At 42.1% G+C, this 18,380-nt stretch overlaps 2 protein-coding genes across 2 annotated transcripts in view; one reads left to right on the top strand and one right to left on the bottom strand.

Moving 5' to 3' along the window:
- The first annotated feature begins 1,430 nt into the window (after positions 1-1,430).
- On the top strand, positions 1,431-9,098 carry kif28 (kinesin family member 28). Its single transcript, XM_084925291.1, has 27 exons — positions 1,431-1,505; positions 2,060-2,251; positions 2,394-2,444; positions 2,525-2,677; positions 2,768-2,803; positions 2,895-3,014; positions 3,361-3,468; positions 3,561-3,715; positions 3,792-3,903; positions 3,982-4,049; positions 4,203-4,345; positions 4,423-4,544; positions 4,678-4,768; positions 4,948-5,008; positions 5,317-5,440; positions 5,551-5,686; positions 5,781-5,899; positions 6,015-6,122; positions 6,212-6,304; positions 6,561-6,701; positions 6,801-6,871; positions 6,947-7,081; positions 7,314-7,480; positions 7,732-7,826; positions 7,914-8,046; positions 8,174-8,307; positions 8,774-9,098. The coding sequence occupies exons 1-27, from the start codon at positions 1,431-1,433 to the stop codon at positions 8,930-8,932; spliced, it is 3,102 nt and encodes a 1,033-aa protein (XP_084781417.1). The 3' UTR covers positions 8,933-9,098.
- A 477-nt stretch (positions 9,099-9,575) lies between these two features.
- The window catches only part of LOC146393562 (frizzled-3-like), a 33,410-nt gene continuing 24,605 nt past the window's right edge, over positions 9,576-18,380 (bottom strand). Inside the window, exons 6-11 of the mRNA XM_084931083.1 lie at positions 18,058-18,357; positions 17,558-17,809; positions 13,729-13,877; positions 13,235-13,349; positions 12,582-12,745; positions 9,576-12,490 (exon numbers count right to left, since the gene is read on the bottom strand). Of these exons, the coding sequence (XP_084787209.1) occupies positions 12,268-12,490; positions 12,582-12,745; positions 13,235-13,349; positions 13,729-13,877; positions 17,558-17,809; positions 18,058-18,357 (1,203 nt within the window). The 3' untranslated portion in view covers positions 9,576-12,267. The remainder of the gene's footprint in view (positions 12,491-12,581; positions 12,746-13,234; positions 13,350-13,728; positions 13,878-17,557; positions 17,810-18,057; positions 18,358-18,380) is intronic.

Below are 18,380 nucleotides of genomic sequence, written 5' to 3'. Positions count from 1 at the left end.
TTGTAAACTGATAGTAGGCTTACTTTGATTTCTGTTTGGTTGCACTAAAATCACTTTGAACACAGCAAATGACCGAAAGCTGTTACTAACCTGGCCCCCATTTTCAAATCAACCATTTCAAAGCCGAGAAGTTCATATGTTCGTTGCACGTGGTCGTGCCAGTGTCCAACCACAGTCTTCCTGGGTGTGACTGTAGCATTACTGTGCTTTTAGGTTTTGATACTGATTTTTAGACCTATCACTACGGTGGCCCTGAGAGGCCAAACGGACTGCAACTTCAGAAAACACTTGCAAAAAGAAAAACGCTGCAAAAAGAAAACACCTGTTTTCTGAAGTTGCAGTCCGTTTGGCCTCTCAGGGCCACCGTACTATCCCCATCTTCTTCCGCAACCCCAAATTTTTACAAGAATAGTTTTAAATGTCTTGCCTGGCTTGCTCCACCATCTTGTGGCAGAAATGGGTATTACACACTACGATACAGCCCTTCAGTTTCAGTCTGTATCAGTGTAACACACATATACATTTTGGATAAAGTAACAGAAGGGTTTTTTCACATTCTCCTGATAGCTTCAGCTCATTTTGGATTTAATTTATTTTGGAAGACAATTTGCGGAAAGTGTCTTTGAATGTATGAATGAAATAACCACAAACAGAATCCTGTTTATGTCAGTTTACACTGCTGACAGCCACTGACAGGAGCCGAAAGCAAAAAATAAAAACATAAATAACACAGGCGACATCCTGTGGTCCCTCAGAGGTTGGAAGTCAGTCGAGCTTTACACCTTCACCACCACAACACCCCAACAAAAAAGGGATGATTTTGGCATCTTTACACCGGCACTTGCCACCAGCTGTTGCTGTGAAATTTGATCTCACAGAAGGCTTAGATGTTGGTATAAAAGCATGTGTAAGTGTGTTGTGTACTCCCCCAGGGCTTTTGTGTCTCTTTTATAATTTATAGTGTAGATGAGGTGAAAGTGAAACCAGCCTTTTCTCATCTGGTCCATCTTGCTGAGAGAGGCTAGGAGAGGGTAAAAAGAAAGAAAGAAAGAAAAGCATATTTCTACCTATAACAACTCTCATGATCATTACTTTAGTGAATAGTCAGAGATCATAAAATGTGTAGCAGTATTTTCTACACATCTGTTATGTTTTTAGAGCTGTATGAAGTGCTTTAGTAATCAATAACATTAGACAAGGATCTGTTTAAATGCCATTCTGTTTTCATTTCCATTCTTAAAATTGCTTCCATCTTTTAGCAAACTGATCCATGTTTTCAGTTAAACAGGTTAAAGTGTACACCAGCGTTCCTGTCACACAGCCCCGACTGCGCTCATGTCACCGTGTAACTCGACACAGCATTGTGTTGTTCTGAGTGAGCTGATCAGTCGGTCTGCCCGTGTCCTGTGCCGATACTCGCCTGCTGCACCATGAGGGCTAAAGTCTCAGACATGCACAGTAAGGACTGTGTCAAAGTGGCTGTCAGAGTCCGACCGTTCAACAAGGTCAGTGTGCTGATGTTTTCTATAATAACCACTATTTATTTTTCTTTTGTAAGCCTTTGCTGTCTCCTTTTTAAATACTCATATTTTGTATTCTTAAGGTGTGACCCACACTGATATGCTGCATACTTTATTTACCCTGATAAATCCTGTTGCTTCTTTTAACATTTACAACGGTAAATAGTAGATTAAATCCACAGGGCTAGTGATTTCAGTCTGAGCAGACAGATGCAGCACGATTTAATAAATAAAATCAAAAAGAAAAAAATGCTCTGTGGATTTGGGTAATGTAACAAAGTGATCAGTTTTCATAAGCTGTCTCTTCCTTATCTATATATGCACTGACCCTTGTCCCCCAGTAGGACTGTACTGAGTCTGGTGAAAACTGTTTCATAAAATTCAAATTGTGTGTTATTGTGTCTCCTACCTTCCCTTCCACTTACCCTCACATTTTCCTTGAAATCTAAAATAAATGCTTTTATAAACCATTTGCTCTCCCAGCTCTTTTTAGTCTCTCTCCATCATTTCATCTTCTTTCGTTTTCTTCCTTCACTCAGAGAGAGAGGGATGCGGGCAGTCGCTGTATCATATCCATGGTTTCGAGCTCCATCACCATCCAGGATCCACGGGATTCCCAGAACCGACGGTCTTTCTGTTTCGATTATGCCTATTGGTCCCACAGCGGTTTCACAAGAGACCACAGGGGTATCTATGTGCCTGAAGAGCCAGGAGGGAGATACGCTGACCAGGTCAGGTCATAAATGAGCTGGGAGTGTGTTGTGCAAGATAAAATCTAGATGGTTTGGGCAGAATAAATCTGAATGGATATGAAGTGAGTTATAAGATTAATAAGAATTAATTTACATCTCATGAGATATCATCCATTCCCAGGACAGCGTGTTCCAAGATTTGGGAGAAGGAATATTGGAAAATGCGCTGCAGGTAGCACTCAGTCTTTATCTGATACTCTCTATCTCATGTCTCAACTCTTAATAACAAATGTTCTAAAATTACATGCGCAGGGTTATAATGCCACATTGTTAGCCTACGGTCAGACCGGCTCAGGGAAGAGTTACTCGATGATGGGTTATGGGCCTAACAAAGGCCTGATTCCTAAACTCTGCGACCGGTTGTTTCAAGCCATCAAAGAAAACCAGGAGAACAGACAATGTCAGGTGAAGGAAAAACACAAGACGATGCAGAATGCTGTGAATGATTCAGTGTGTAAATAATCTAAAATGTGTTTTTTCTTCATGTCCCTGCAGGTCTTTTTCAGTATGTTGGAAATCTATAATGAGCAGGTGGTGTTTGGAGCAAATTCGTTTCTCTGGATATGATACATGCTACGATGCTATTATGTTTCCTGACTCTTTTCCTCCCCTCTCTGTCCAGGTGGTTGACTTGCTGTCTCGGGCGTCTCGGACTCCGGGCGGGCTCAGAGTCAGAGAGGAGCAGCAACGAGGATTCTATGTGGAGGGTCTCCGCACAGTCCCCTGCGAGACTGCAGCTCAGGTAGAGAGATGAATGGAAAAAGGATACAAACCAAACCAAACGACTGCACTAGCCAAAGGCTAAGGTTGCAGTCATGTGCAGTTAATATTAGAATATTTAGGGAATTAAATGCTTTGTGATCTTCTTCAAAGAGAGCCTCACGAAGCAGTCCAGCATGAATCTGTTGGACTCGTCTGGCAGTGAGCATCAGCATTCATCAGAGTCAGAAACTAACAGAGTTAAAGAGGATACGGCCATCAGTCTGAGCCCCACCACACTGGGCGATGTCGAAGCATACAAAGGGACATGCTGCTGTTTAATCTAAAAACCCAAAAATATATTTTTGTTCAGAAAAATGTGTTTGCAGGTGGAGCAGTTGATGGAGCAGGGGACGAGGACTCGAACCACTGCCGCCACCCACATGAACGCCAACAGCAGTCGATCGCACATGCTCATTATCCTCCAGCTCAAACAGGTAAAGAGGTTCTGTGCACACTTTTCCAATTTGTTAACATAATTAATACAAGAACAAACATATGTTGTATAAATCTACTACATTTATGTCAGATCTTCTCTAAAGAGAGCATCACGAAGCAGTCCAACATAAACCTGGTGGACCTGGCTGGCAGTGAGCGTCAGCGTTCATCGGGGTCAGAAGCTGATAGGCTCAAAGAGGGCACGGCCATCAACCTGAGCCTCACCACCCTGGGCAATGTCATCAGGTGACCTGCTGTTTGACTTGATTTACTTTGCATTTACTTTAGTATTTTTGACACTCTTCCCTCATCTCTCCTCCAGCTCCCTGGCTGATGTTGCGGTGGGGAAGAAGGTCGTGCATATTCCTTACAGAGACTCGGCCCTCACAAAGTTGCTGCAGTCTGCACTGGGAGGCAACAGTCGCACTGTTATGGTATCGGACACTCATTTGATACGAGGTTGAGTCTTTGGAAGATGCTTTTAAAGTAAATTGAATATATTTGTTTTTAAGATTGCCACATTGAGCCCTGCTGATATCTGCTATGAGGAGTCTCTCTCCACGCTGCGCTACGCTGAGAGGTACAATAAGCACTGTAAAGTCTTCTGGATATTTCCCTTCTGCTCTATAAGTAACATATTTAATATACGTTTTATACTTTAGTTCTTTTTGGCCTCTCCTTTATGTCGTTCTACACCTAACTTCTTGTCCCTCCACCTTTTCCACTTCTTCAGGGCAAAGCGTATCCAGAACCGTGCAGTGGTGAACGAGAGCCCCACCGAGCGTCTCGTTAAAGAACTAAAGGCAGAGAACGCCAGACTGTTGCAGCGTCTGAGCCGTCTGGGCCAGGAGGGACGCAGGGCGAATGACGAGACCAGTAAGAATCAGCATTTGAATGCAGCAGAATGGGATTCAGAGCTGTTGACAGGTCGTCTCGTATCTTTGTGTGTTCAGAGGAGCTCCGTCAGCTGCTGACCCACAATGAGCTTCAGATCAGAGCCATTCAGACTCTATGGGAGCAGCATGTGCAGGAGGCCCTGAAAGACTGGGAGCAACAGTATGCTAACATCACACAGGTGCATGCATAGATACATACGTAGATGCAGACATGCAAAACACACAAGCAAAGGCTGCAAATGCATTTGATGGAGGTTTTTTATGTAGTGTCTTTAAATGGATGTTTCTTGTTTCCCTCGTCCTCACTGGCAGGAGAGGAGGATGATGCAGATGCATCCTTACATCCTGAACATCAACGAGGATGCTCAGCTGTCAGGGGTGGTGAAGCTTTTCATCCAGGAGGGTTAGTCCATCTGAATCTCTCTGTCTCTGTGCCACAAGATGTATGGTTCTCTCCCTGATAGAAGAAGCTACTAAAGGTGGACAATACCAGATAGTTAAATAGCTTAAACAGCTTAATGTAACAAACATGTTCTGCAGATTTTAACATGTTTGGTGAAATGTTAATCTTTTTATCTTTAGGGGAATGGGACATCGGACTGTGTGACTCCTCCCCACGGTCCATTTGTATCAAGGGTCTAGGGTGAGTTTGCCATCATTGCAAAGAATAAGAAAATTGTCTTTTCTTCTGTATGCATATACACTGATGGGGTCTAAATATTCTTTACATCAGTTTTCTGTCTTACATAAAATTGTTTGTGAGGGGCAGCCAATCAAAAGCTGTTAAAGGCTGGGTATCCATAAAATGAGAGGAGATCCATTAATAACATAAGTAAGGATTATCTTGATGAGTGAATAATGCAAACCGACTGCAGCAGAGTCCAATACTAAAAATATACGGAGCTGGGAAGAAGTCGGATCAGTCCCCTTTTTTGTTTTTATGTGCGTTAGGATTCAGGAACGTCATGCTGTGTTCAGGAATGAACAGCGCAGGGTAACGCTGACCCCGATGACAGGAACAAAGGTTATTGTAAATGGCAATCCTGTTTCCCAGGCAACAGAGCTGCAGCACCTGGTGGGTCTTGACTCAAACCTCAATTATATGATGTGGTTGTGTGACATGCTGTTAAAGTATACACTATAAATATATATATATATATATATATATATTTATTTTTTTATCAGGATCGCCTCATTCTGGGTTCCAACTGCACCTACCTGTTCATTGGTTATCCATCAGAGAGATGCGGGGATGACTGGAGTCGCTATGATTACGATTACTTCCAGTCTGAACTGGCTGCAGCTGAGGGCATCCACCTGGGTGAGCGGGAGCGTGAATAACTCCACATGAAGGGCTCTTATTTTTTGAAGGAAACTCACTGAACTCATTATATTATTCATCTGCATGTGTTTAGGTGAGTCCAGTGCTGGATCGAGTCAGACAGACCCCAGTCTGCTAGCTGTCTTCTTTGATTACATCAAATTGATGCCCATGGTGGCTGAGGCCAACCAGATGAGCCAGGAATTGAGCAAGGTAACGCACGGCCTCTGGGTGAAAAATTCTGTATTTAACGTGTTCCTAGAAAGCAAATATCTTTGGTTTCCTGTGCATCATCAGATTCTGGCCATGTGTTGCATTGTGTTTGCAGGGTGTGGAGTTCAAGCTGGAGATTAAAAATCTGGCACTGTCAGATTCAAAAGGCCACGATCTAGAGAAAGACATCGTTGTCAGAGTCACCTCCAAGGGAACCAAGCAGGTTGGTCTGTCCCTGTATGGGGTGTTTTGTCACTTGTGTAAACTGGAGCGTCACTTTGAAAGATTACAATCTGTGCATGCACTCTGCAGGTCTGGATGTGGTCCAAAGCCAAGTTTATTAACCGCAAGTTTCTGATGGAAGAGGTTTACCAGCAGCATTTGGCAGAGCAGAGCGGAGACAATGTATGTTAGCTGAAAGAACAATGTTGATGTTTGTTGGCTTGTATTTACCTTTACATCTCTGCAGATGTTTAAGCTAAATAAAACGTGTGTGTATATATATATATATATATATATATATATATATATATATATATATATATATATATATATATATATATATATATTGACATCACATATTGTTAGGATGGTCAGCACTTCCTAAAGCATAAACCTTTCCAGACCAGTAACTCTATTACTAAGACTTTTATTTTTTTAGGAAGTAGCCGGGCTGTCAACAGTAACATTACCCAGAGATAAAGACCCATTCTGGGATCCAATTGAGCCTCTTCTCCTGGGCACTGCCCACCTTTGGCTCCAATCGTTGGCCTTCCGCATCCCTCTGGAAGAGCAGCTAGAGGTACAAACTGATATACTCCATACACACTGGCATCTTCATCTAAAAGTATTTTCAGATGACAGTTAAATAAAGTCAGTGGGTGATGATCCCGGTCTGCAGGTGTTGGGGTCAGAGGGCACAGAGGAAGGCATTCTACAAACACAGCTGGTCCCCTGCTCTTCAACTGGACTGTATGTCACACATGCACAGACACACAAACCTTCAGTGCACAGGTATATCAGTAACTAGACGTTCGCACTTCCCAGCCCTCTGGGTGAGGATGACATCCTGATTGACCCATCAGAGATACTGGGTAGACGACTAGACTTCCAGCTGGTCCTGGATCAGTGTTGTGGCTTACGCTGGATCAGAGAGGCCCGCAATCGAGGTGTTCAAATTGGGTAAGGCACATGTGGCTCGGTGTAGAGCACACTGCATTAAATCCTATTGAACTTGGAGATGGAAACCTGGTATATATTTATTGGCACATAGAGGAAGCTGTTAATAATTTTAGCTTTTGAAAAGGTACTGTGGACTCAAGCGTGAAGTCTCCAGTCATGTCGTCTTCTAATAGAAGAGAGTGGTGAAATGCTTTCTTCTCTCCGACATTACTTAATCTCCTTACTCTGTTAGTTTCAGGTTATTTGACTGCAGCCAGCCTCTGTACACTCCAGCTGTTTGGCACAACGTGAATCCTCTGCTGGATCACAGAGTCCACTTTGCCTCCCTCTACACCTCCCAGCGTCTGCTAGACTTCCTGCAGAGCAGCGCTGTGGTGCTGGAGCTCTGGGGCCTTCAAGGTGAGGATGGACATTTTTTTTTATTTATGCCTGAAGTAAGTGAACTCAGTGATAGCTATTATAACAACAAGACATGCTTAATTGTTTTTAATGAACCGAGTGGGATTTAAACATTTAAACTGGATTTTAATTTCATCGTGTGTACATTATGCATCACATTATTAAATTTCTCATGCAGATTTAAGAAAAGCCACAGCTGAAATAGAAAGTTTCTTTAAAGATTGCTGCTCAGTGCTTGTTTTCTATCCCAGAGGGCTGCACTCAGTTGAAGTCTTCACTGGAAGGTGTGCGGATGACTGCAGATGGCATCTTCATCATTGATGAGTCGAGTCCAACAGAAAACACAGTGAGTTAAACGTTTAGGAGTAATTGTTTACGTTGACATGAGTTATTTATTGTCTTATTTATTCCGTGTGTGTGTGTTTTATCACAGCCTGTAGACCCCTCAGACCTCAGTTGTTCAGTAAGAGCTCTTCAGCAGGACTTAGATGAACTAAAGAGTGTTAATGAATCACTGAGGAAAGAGAATCACAGTCTGAGGGAACAACTCAACACAGCCAGAAATGGTAACTAAAACATACACGAGTTTGTGGTTTCTATTCCAAAGAACTGAAAAAACTACCACACATATCACTTTGGAAGCTTTTGACTTGCTCTTTCAGAAACACACACATTTCTCTCTTCTGGTTTTAGGTGGCGAGGGTGCGCGTAGTCGCTCGGTGCGTCCCAGCTGTGATGCAGAGTTTGCCCGCGCTCTGAAGGTTTTCTATCACAGCATGACTTCAGTAAGAGGTCAGCTGCAGCGCCTGCGCAGACACAGGCCCAGCGTACGTATTCACGTGTTATCTTCTGTCTTAGCATGAGTTAGTGTTACTACAATGTGGACATGCTTAAAATCCTTAAAATAGTGAATCAGCACAGAATGAAATATTGACCTGTTTCCATGCTGCTGTTTTATCACATTATTAGCTCCAAGAGTGAACACTTTTGAGCTGCTGCGTTTAGAAAAGTACATCTGCGCTGTAGTTATTTAGCTTATGCCTCCAATAGATGCATGATAACTGAAGCACTGTGAAGGATCTGCAAGTGTTATTGTTGTGAAAACTGTTTAAGGTCTGGCCAAAAGAATTATTGACTTTAAACATTAGGAATATGGTTCCGAGAACGGGAGCTGATGTTATAGCAATTTACCAAAACGTTTGATAAATTGCACTTGAACAGATTGAATCCTGCCCATGGATATAACACTCCTGTTTGCACATCATGCAGGATGTTAATGTGCGTGCTTTCCAGGAGGAGTCAGACCTGCTGGGGCTCAGACTGTTTGTGGATGAGCAGAGTCATTTGCTGAGAGACTTCTCGGAGCAGCTGGAACAGAGCGTCTCTACGCTCAAACAAGATGTGGCCGCCATCGTCCGCCGGAAACGAGAACGATCAGGAATCTGGTCTTGACCAGGGTTTTTATTTTTTAGGAAAGTATACATTTATGTTGACACTTTAATTTCGCAACTCTGCAGATATTCCGGTTGAGGGTATGAAATGAGCAGAACCAGGTTCTTACAAACTAAATTCTTTGTTTGGGTAAATAAACATGACGGGGATCTGTTATGATGTGTCAAAGCTGGAAAAACCATTGAGATAATGAGGTACCTGAGAGCCAAAAACCTTTCTACTCTTAGCTCTGAAGGATGTCACCGAGAGCAGATATCACTAATATCTAATATCTGAGGCACAGCAGCTCCACTCACTTGTTTTAACAGTCAAATTAATTGAGGGGCTGCAAACGCTCAGTGAAATCAAAAGGGGCTGTTTTGAAATATAAATCATGCAAAGCTACTAGTTTAAGAATAAGAGCATGGGGTTAGAAATGAGGCCTAACAGATTAGAATTAGTTCCCATTAATGAACACTACATGCACAGTGGACCATGTTCAACACAGTTTATACATAAAAGTATTCACCATATTTTCTGTAATACTTTCTTACTTTTTATCTGTAAAATGAAGTTTATTCCGGTGGATTATTATTTTAGTACGCTTGGTTAACAACAATGTATATGCAAGTCTACTATTAAGAGTAACTACAAGTGAAGTCTGTTTAAAAAAAAAAAAAGTTTATTAGACTGCATGTATAAGACATCGTTACAGTTCCAAACTGCAAATAAATTAAAAGGCAAAGACAGCTCAAGTTTCAAAATTCACAAAATTCTTACACATTTTTTTTAAGCATCATTAAAAATCCATTGTGTTTTCAAGCTAATGTAGTTCACTTTGAAGCTGCATCACTGGATGACAGAAATCTTCCTCGTGTCTCACTGTGGGGGATTAATGTTAATGTAAGTGAACAAGAAAAAGATGTCAAACAGCTGAGCGAGATCGTCTCTCCTTATGTTGAGTTTATGACATATTTACGACAGCGTCTCTCACTGCAACGTCTAATTTGGAGGTAAAAAGCACAACGGTTGATGTTTGTAAGCAGTCACGATTTGTGAGAGTACAGACAGTTGCTGTAGGTCCAAAAAAAGATTAGCGTGGGCACATTTACAGGAGGAGAGGCAGATGTGAGGCAGATTAGTCATCACACAGTACAGAATTTATAAAAAAAAAATCTATGTACAAGAAATATGCAGGCAGACAAGCTGACAGCACGTAGCTGCTCATGAGAAATTTAAAACAAGACAGAGATGAGAGGAGCAAGGCAACGGCGAAAGGCAGAGGATAAGCCTGGCTTCAACTGAAGAGGTAGACTGTGGGATAGAGAGACAGTTACAGATATTCTACTGCGAGGAGAGATGAGATTCTTCACAAATAAGCACCACATGTTATTTTTTCATGTTAGGTTTAGGATCAATATCTTCCTTTCCAAAAACAGCACCCAGTAACATGAATGTACAGGTACAGAGAAAGCTGAGGGTCCAGGTGAGGTAGGTTAATCAGGTTTCTAGGATTAGGGACCAAACGGAGCTGCATGAACACGAAACAATATTCATTTCCTTTTGCTCAGAGTAGAAAATAAATGTCAGAGAACATGAAGCACAATGACTGAACATTTCTTTTTCTAATGTTGGACTGTCAGTTGTCTGCACCTCTTTGGGCAAGTTTGAGCCTGAGGAACAGGACTACAGATGATCACAGAGCATGTACAGAAGCAGTTTTGGTGTTTATATAGTACATTGGTGATTATTGCATTTAAAAAAAAATCCACTTCCTTCCTAAAGGAAACCCATGTGAAGCACTGCTATCTGTTTCCATTTAAAATTACAGTCCTATCTGTGCAGCCATGGGGTTTGAATGCACAGATTTTGTTCTTACCTAACGTCAATCAGCTTTCTTTTTCAGAGGGTAAAAAACACGGGGTATGTTAATCAGATTGTAAAGCCACAGGAGGCATATTTTAGATTTTTACCTGCTATTTCGTTTATTCTTATAAAACACTGAACATGCATTTGTTGTGTAAATTATTATCTCGCTTGTTTAAAAAGTTGCCTTATCGCTTCTTTGCCAGGTTCAAGTCTCAGTGCAGACAGTTCAGAAGACAGTATAAAAGATGGACGTGGCTTCCAGTTGTGAATGCCTTAAACCTGCAATCTGTTTTATGGTCACCAGGGGGCGATAGCTGTGGTAGCCAAAAAAAACTTGGGGCTTTCTAAGCTGACCTCTGGAAACACTTTTCTGCTGGGTTTATTGTTTCAGCCACTCATTTGAGATCACGCTGAATAAAATAACTTGTGATATAATAATAATAGTGATAACTTGTGATTGACAGGATGTTAGCCAATGAGTGTAGTTTCACAGTCAAACCGGCTTTCTTCCATCACATCCAGTTTCAACAGCAAGATGGCTCATCGAAGCCTCAAGGTGGGACTTCACAAACTAGTGGGTGATTACATGGTAGCTATGTCCATCTTTTATATTGTATATGTCAGTACTAAAATACTTTTTTGGCTGACTTGAAATAAATATCTGTGCATGTAAATAAGAGCACAGATCATCCATTACAGCCATGGCCATATTTGATCACTCTCTGAAACAACCCTTTTACATTCATGGTTGGAAAACGTTTCGTCTTTCAGCTCCCTCCTTCAAGTTCAAGGGGAGAATTAAAATTTAAAAACACATCACTAGTCATGTCTCCATTTCCCACTTTCACTCACTCACTCACACACACACACACACACACAGACACACACACACACACAATGAAGCTTCCAGCAGCTGAAGACAAACTTCACAGTATAAAAATAACTCAATAAACCACAGAGAGGTCCATAATTTCACATTAGGCCCATTTTTTTTTCCATTTTCTGAAGCCATGTAAAGACAAACATCACTCATTAAGAGCTGCAATCCAGAGCAGTGGAGTCGGCAGTGTTCGGGTATTTAACATTATATATATATAGGTCCTGAAAGATGATCACCAATATATGGATGATGCCACTATCAACCAGACTGAGATACACCTTTGTCAGTGTCTGTTTGTTTCCATTGCTAGCTTTCCCTGAATAATGTCTTGAGTGTCACCAAAAGAGGACGGGGATTTATTCCTGTTGGCTCAGCCTGTTGAATCAAGCAGACCAGGTGTAAACTCAAAATAATTCAGTGAGCAAACTGGTCCACCTTACAGCCAAACTCCATCAAAATTTAGAGGAGTCATAGTTACTGCTCACAAACAACCACAGATTACCAACACAGCACTCAGAGACACATTCCCCATCCTCAAAAAAGAAAACACACAAACAGACTGCTGTGTATCTGCTTCACGTCTCCATCCTTTCACTGATCCAGTGTCTCAGGCGCTGGTGCCTTCGTTCTCAGCTGCTCGGCCGTCACTCGCCGTCGTTCCATGTGTGATGAGGGTAGGTGGCGCCACAGACACGTCTCGCTGGCTGCTGTGCCTCGAGTGGCTGTCTATCTGATGGAGGCTGCTGTGAGTGGAGAGCGGATGGTCGAGACGTGGATTGCTGCCATGGAAACTGCGGTCCTCTGTACCTCGGTAAACCACGGTATCGCTCCTAAGAGGAGAAGCAATGAAAGAAAAGCTGAGCTTCGACTGATTCACATCGTCTGAGAGGAAGCGAGAGCATCGTGGATTTCCTGGTCTACCTGTCATCTCGAGAGCGCCGCAGGCTGCTGTGGTAGCTGGCCTTGCTGTGGACGCTGCTGGCCTTACTCCTGGTGGAAGAGGGGTGCCCGTGGTGAGTTCTAACTGGTTCATCAAGGTCGTCTAGAACAGCTAAGTGGGTGGAGGAGGCGTGTGTGGAAGTACCCTACGGGAGGAGAGATCAAACACATGTAGCGCTGAAACCGCTGAGATTAAAGATTTATTTTAACACCCGACACCTTTGCACAACGTGTAAATATTCAAATCCAAAAGGCTACATTTTGCTCAAGGCTCTGTGTACATTACTCCAGCATAAGACATTCATATCTTTTGGATCTTAACTCAAATCTAATGACAAGATTATGCCTCAAGTTATTACTTTTATTATTATGATAGAGACCTAGCCAGGTTCACAGGGGTTGAAAAGCTTCATTGATGATGCGGCTAAATATTATCAATGAAGAAATATGTACATGAAAACACCAGTCTGATTAAACCTTTATCAAAGCTTCTAGATGCTGACAAAAAAGACTGCAACAGGCATACAAGATACGATCTTTCATTTCAGTCTTCTCTTCCTTTCATCAGTTTCAAATGAGCTCAGAGCCGTAACCTGTGGACATTCATGTTTGGACTTTACTCCCACGGCACTTACCTGAGTGGATGTCCCTCTGGACTTCCTAACGATGGGGGTGTTGGGCTCACGCAGCAGAGACTGAGCAAAGTCCGGCTGCTCTTGCAGCACCTGGCGAGACTCATTCACCCCACTGCTGCAGAAAGAAAAAGGTGAAGGAGGTCAGAGGTGGGAAGTTTTTACAGAGGGGACAAGTCGCAGATAAAATTGGAACCAAGAGACAGATTGGGGGGGAAGGAGTAGGAAGACATTTAGGATTCAAGAAGAAATACGGGAAAGAGACAAGAAAACAGTTGATAAGGACAGCATAGGGAAGATTAATGATTAATGTGCTGTTGTATAGCAACGTGTCACCACAAAAGGAAATACAGTAGAGATACTAAACCCCTGAACAACTGAGAGGGAAGGAAAATTGCACGTGAAACAAAGTACAAGATACTTCTAAGTGCATAATTAGTTGTGATAAACTCAATTTAGTTTTCTCGAACATTAAAAGACACACAGTCTCTTCTTACTCTTTGCGCCTGCGTCCATGTAGGAAACTGGCCCACTCAAAACAGGTCTTCTTGCTGCCCACCCAGAAAACAGAGGGGATCCCCACCACGAGCATCATCAGATATTTAATTAGGAACAAAACCATGGCCGGCCTCCTGGTCTCCTCAACCTGAAAATAAAATAAAATGCACACGTTAATGATGCAATCATCTAATCAGCACAGCATGGAGTTTTTAAAAACACCGAGTAAAGTGAAGCAGAGGAGAGACAGGAAGAGAACAAAGGCTTTGATTATAATGTAGGCAGACTAATTGTGCAGTAGAATATTTCCTCGACAACTAAACATGAAAGATATGCTAAAAGCTTTGGATCCACCAACATTTAACAAACTAAAATCCTCAAACATAATCTAGACAAACCGAGCTGTTTGATGGATATCCCAGCAGAGGGCAGAGATTTACAGCAGTTCTTGGTCCTCTTTTTATTGAATATAAATCCCAGATTTTTAAGAAATACAACAAACAGAACGCTGTGTCGTTCAATCCCAAATCATGGTTTCATCTGTCCGATAAAATTTCACTGTGGGAAACCATCAAACACACTGAGTACTGTGTTAAAAAGTTTTTGTGGAAAACCATTATATTGTACTTTAGGTGGCCTTTAAGATATCAAATTCTTTAAATTTTCTTTTTAAATTAAGATAAAAATCTTCCTAAAGATGCTATTAAAGCAATTTACCCTCACTACAGTGAGGGTAAATTCCATGAGCAGCTGAGCCTTTTAGTGAGATAAGAGATTTATTGTTTTTGAAATCTGGGCCCAGAAGAATTTGCATTTATTAATTAGCTTAAGTCTCTGTCACCCATGCTGAGATGAAATGTGTCTTATTTAGATCATCAGATAAAACGAGAAGCCCTGGGTCTTCAGTAAATTACCACCCGTGAACACACACAAAGAAAGAAACTCAAATGAACTTTGACACCACAAAAGAATCTTCAATTATCCAAGAACAAGCAACTGCGCCCTCTCCCAGAACACACAGAAAACCCCCGGGCAAAGATCACATAACACACAGCAATATTGAAATTCCACAGCTGTAATAGGACGTAAAAGGGGATCTTCATGATCTTCACAAACACACAGACACACTCACACATAGTGACAAGTGATGGAAACAATGACAAAGCCTTATGAAGTAAAGGTGTATGTGTGTGTGTGCACGCATCCAACTGACTGACACACAGGTAGGGATGGAGTATGTTTGCGTCTGCACTGTGCACAATTATCTGGTTAATAATTTAGCACCGGACTATATGAATCACTGCATTCCCACCCATCTTCATAAACACGATAAAGCCCCTATGGAGGACTGGCAGCAGACCGTGACTAAGCAGCCCAGGGAGCAGAGGGGCTGAAAGATGCAAGCATGAGAAAATTAACTGAAATACAAAGAGAAAAGGAAACAGAGCAAAACAAAGATGGGAGAGGTTGGTTTTTTTTTGTGGAATTGGTCTTGAGAGCTATATTAGCTGAGCTAATGATGCATGCCGCACTCTGCTCCCCTCCTTCACAAATACCTACTCACTCAGCTGCACACACAACTAAGTGCCAGCTCTTACCCACTCTCAACCAAGCACTCAGCATCTTTGGCCAAATCCCAACTCCCACCCTTGGCCCTTAGGTATCCCATTTCTTTGGGAAATTGAAGGATAGTGGTCATCTAGCCCCCCAAACAGAGCGTGGAGGACCACCTTGCCCTAAGCTGCAGTGAAAAATGGAAGGGGAGAATTGAGATTGGGCCTTTGATCATGAAATAATCCATCTATCCATTCATTTTCTTAACGGCTTAACTTAGGGACGCCGGGGGCTGGAGCCTATCCCAGCAGTCATCGGACAAGAGGCAGGGTACATTTTAAACAGGTCGCTAACACAGAGAGACAGGTGACCACAGGGTCTCACATCCACACCTACGGCCAGTTTAGGATCACCAGTTAATGTGACGTGTGTCTCTTTGGAATGTGGGCAGAAGCCCATGCAGGGAGAACATGCCAACTGTACAGTGAAAGGCACCAGCCAATCAGGACATGTGCAGAGAAAGTGCTAACCACTTCACCACAACGCTTTCTTTCATTAAGTAAGCATGGGAGTTCTTGTTGTAGTTCCTAAATGTCTTCCCACTACTGTAATCAATTCTGACGTCACTGGCTACAACAAAGGTAAGAGCTCATCTGAATAAAACCTGGTTAAATTCCAGATACCAATTAAAAATCATCTTCACGTTAAACTAGTAATTGTACATTTTTGTTTTTATTTCTCAGAACCAAGTGGCTAACATAAACTAGCTAAAATGTTGGCTAACCAGAAAAATTATCTGATTGGACTTTTTTTTTTTTTTAAATGAGACTTTGTTTTTCCCTCGTGTTTTCATACATTTCTGGCCTACAGAACATGGCAAGACTTAACTTGTAAAAAAGCTAAAAAACAAAAACAAAAAACCCGTTGAGCTCCATTCTTGAGTAACTGTGTATTCATGTGAGGTCAGATAATCGGAAAAACCGAGTTTCAGACCGAGAAAACAGACATGATTTTCCTTTTTTTTTTGGCTAAGTGAGTTGCATTTTCTTAAAATCCAGCAGATAAAAGTAAATAACTGGCTGAAAATAGTTGTAAGAAAAGTTTGATTCATTCCTTTATTGCATATTAGTTCTTTTCTAACAGTAACTGCGATGACCCCTGGGTGGTGAATGTGTCTGTGTTTTGTGGTTTGTGCTGTGATTTGTTCTACAGGTGCTGATCGAAGTAACTGGCTGTATGAGCTAAACCTGGGCCCAGTGAGCTTGGTTATAAAAGCTCCATCCTTTCAGGTCTCTTTTGCTCACTGCCCTGATTTGAATACTAGCTTCCTGAACTAGATCCACTTAGCTACAGCACGTGTTCTTGGGTTATTTTGCCTTCTACAGACTCTGCCACACACTCACTACTGACTAGCTGACAAACATGTTCTTTTTAATTATGTTCCATAAAAAATGATCCTTTACTAGTTACTACCTGCGAGCCAGGTTGTGAGACAATGCATAGGTGCTGTTCAAATACACCAACTTATACTAGTTAAAAAATGATAATTCTAGAGATAATCTTTGTCAGACAGGTTAAGTAACTATATATCAAAATCAGCTATGAACACTTTATTGTTTGTTTTGCAGTACTTTGCCTTTTCCCGGTCCATGTTGTCCCCTCAGTCTGACTTAAAAAAGCACACGAACACACTTAAGTTGGTGGGATGACTTCACAACTTGGGAATCCTGACCATTTGAGGAGTGCATGAATGGAAGCTATATTGATGTTAACTCCTTCCACTGGAGAAGTATCTTGTTCACTCATTATTTATGATATGTTTAGTAACTTACACTTTACTTTCCTGAGACACAGACAAGCTCCCTCCCCAATAAGGAAAGAAAAACACAGATTCCTCAAAAGAGAGCACCTGCGGATTTTCACCATTCAACTTTGGCAGTGTGACAGCACAGACAAACTGTAAGTGACAGAGCTCTGATATTTGTTTGCAGCTGAGAAAACAGGCAGCATGTGCTTTCAGACTGTAGACTACCAGATTTGATTAGCTACTCCGACACTTTTTTTTCTTAAGACAGGCTATCCAAGTATAAAGTTGCAGCACAACAGCTGGCAGCTGTAAGAATGATTTACACATGCACCGTCTTAACAAGCACAGATAGTGTCTTCTCTAAAGTTTCACTATATTATTACATCATCTAGTAAGAAATGAAACATAGTTTGTCTAGTGAGGTTAACACCATCACATCGTGCACTTTCTTATTTTCATCCTTTTACCTTGTATGGGCATGGGATGTGATAACGCCTGCAGTTGTTCTCCATCCATGTTTTCTCCCAGATCTTCCGGTATGTGTGCTCGTATATGTAGCAGCCAATCACAGTGAACAAGGGAGCCAGGTACAGCACAGAGAACACTCCCATCCGAATCATGAACTTGACTAGTTTGGTCTGGTTCTCCTTCTCCAGAGGAATTTCCATGCGCACCCTGTTCAGAGCGACAATGCCCACTAAAAGCAGGGAGACGCCAACCTGACAGAAGACAGACAAGAAGTTAAGGCTCAGTGAACCTTTAAAATACTCCTTTAAAGGTTGGGTGACTGACAGACAGGTCTAAAAGACATTTAATGACCCACCCATCATTACTAACCAATCCATCTCTCCCAATGTCCACACTTGTATTATTTCATGCAGTCATTAATCGGTTCACACCACATCCATCCTACTCACCACTTCTTTCATCCACCCACTCACTCATTTATCTCCTGAACTGTACTCACCGCCACATTGACACAGAGCGGTGCCAGAACAAACCACCTCAGGGCGTCTATGTCATACAGCCCTATGAAACACACTCCACTGATCCCATCTCCCTCGATTTTATTCAGGGCCAACAGGGTGACGGTCAGGGCCCCTGGGAGGCCCCAGGCAATCGCATGGAAGAGGAGGGCTTTCTTCTCAATGGCCTCGCTGCCCCATTTAGGCACGGCAGCCAAGAACCAAGTGATTGTCAGTATGACCCACCACACACTGCCGGCCATAGTGAAGAAATACAAAACCATGAAGAACAGGGTGCATGCCTGAGAGAGAAACACAGGAGGAA

The sequence above is a fragment of the Perissodus microlepis genome, chromosome 1, assembly GCF_051167445.1.
Source record: "Perissodus microlepis isolate ML-2025 ecotype Zambia chromosome 1, ASM5116744v1, whole genome shotgun sequence".
Classification (NCBI taxonomy): Eukaryota; Metazoa; Chordata; class Actinopteri; order Cichliformes; family Cichlidae; genus Perissodus; species Perissodus microlepis.
The sequence above is the reverse complement of the archived record's forward strand: the minus strand, read 5'-3'. Positions and strand labels throughout refer to the sequence as shown.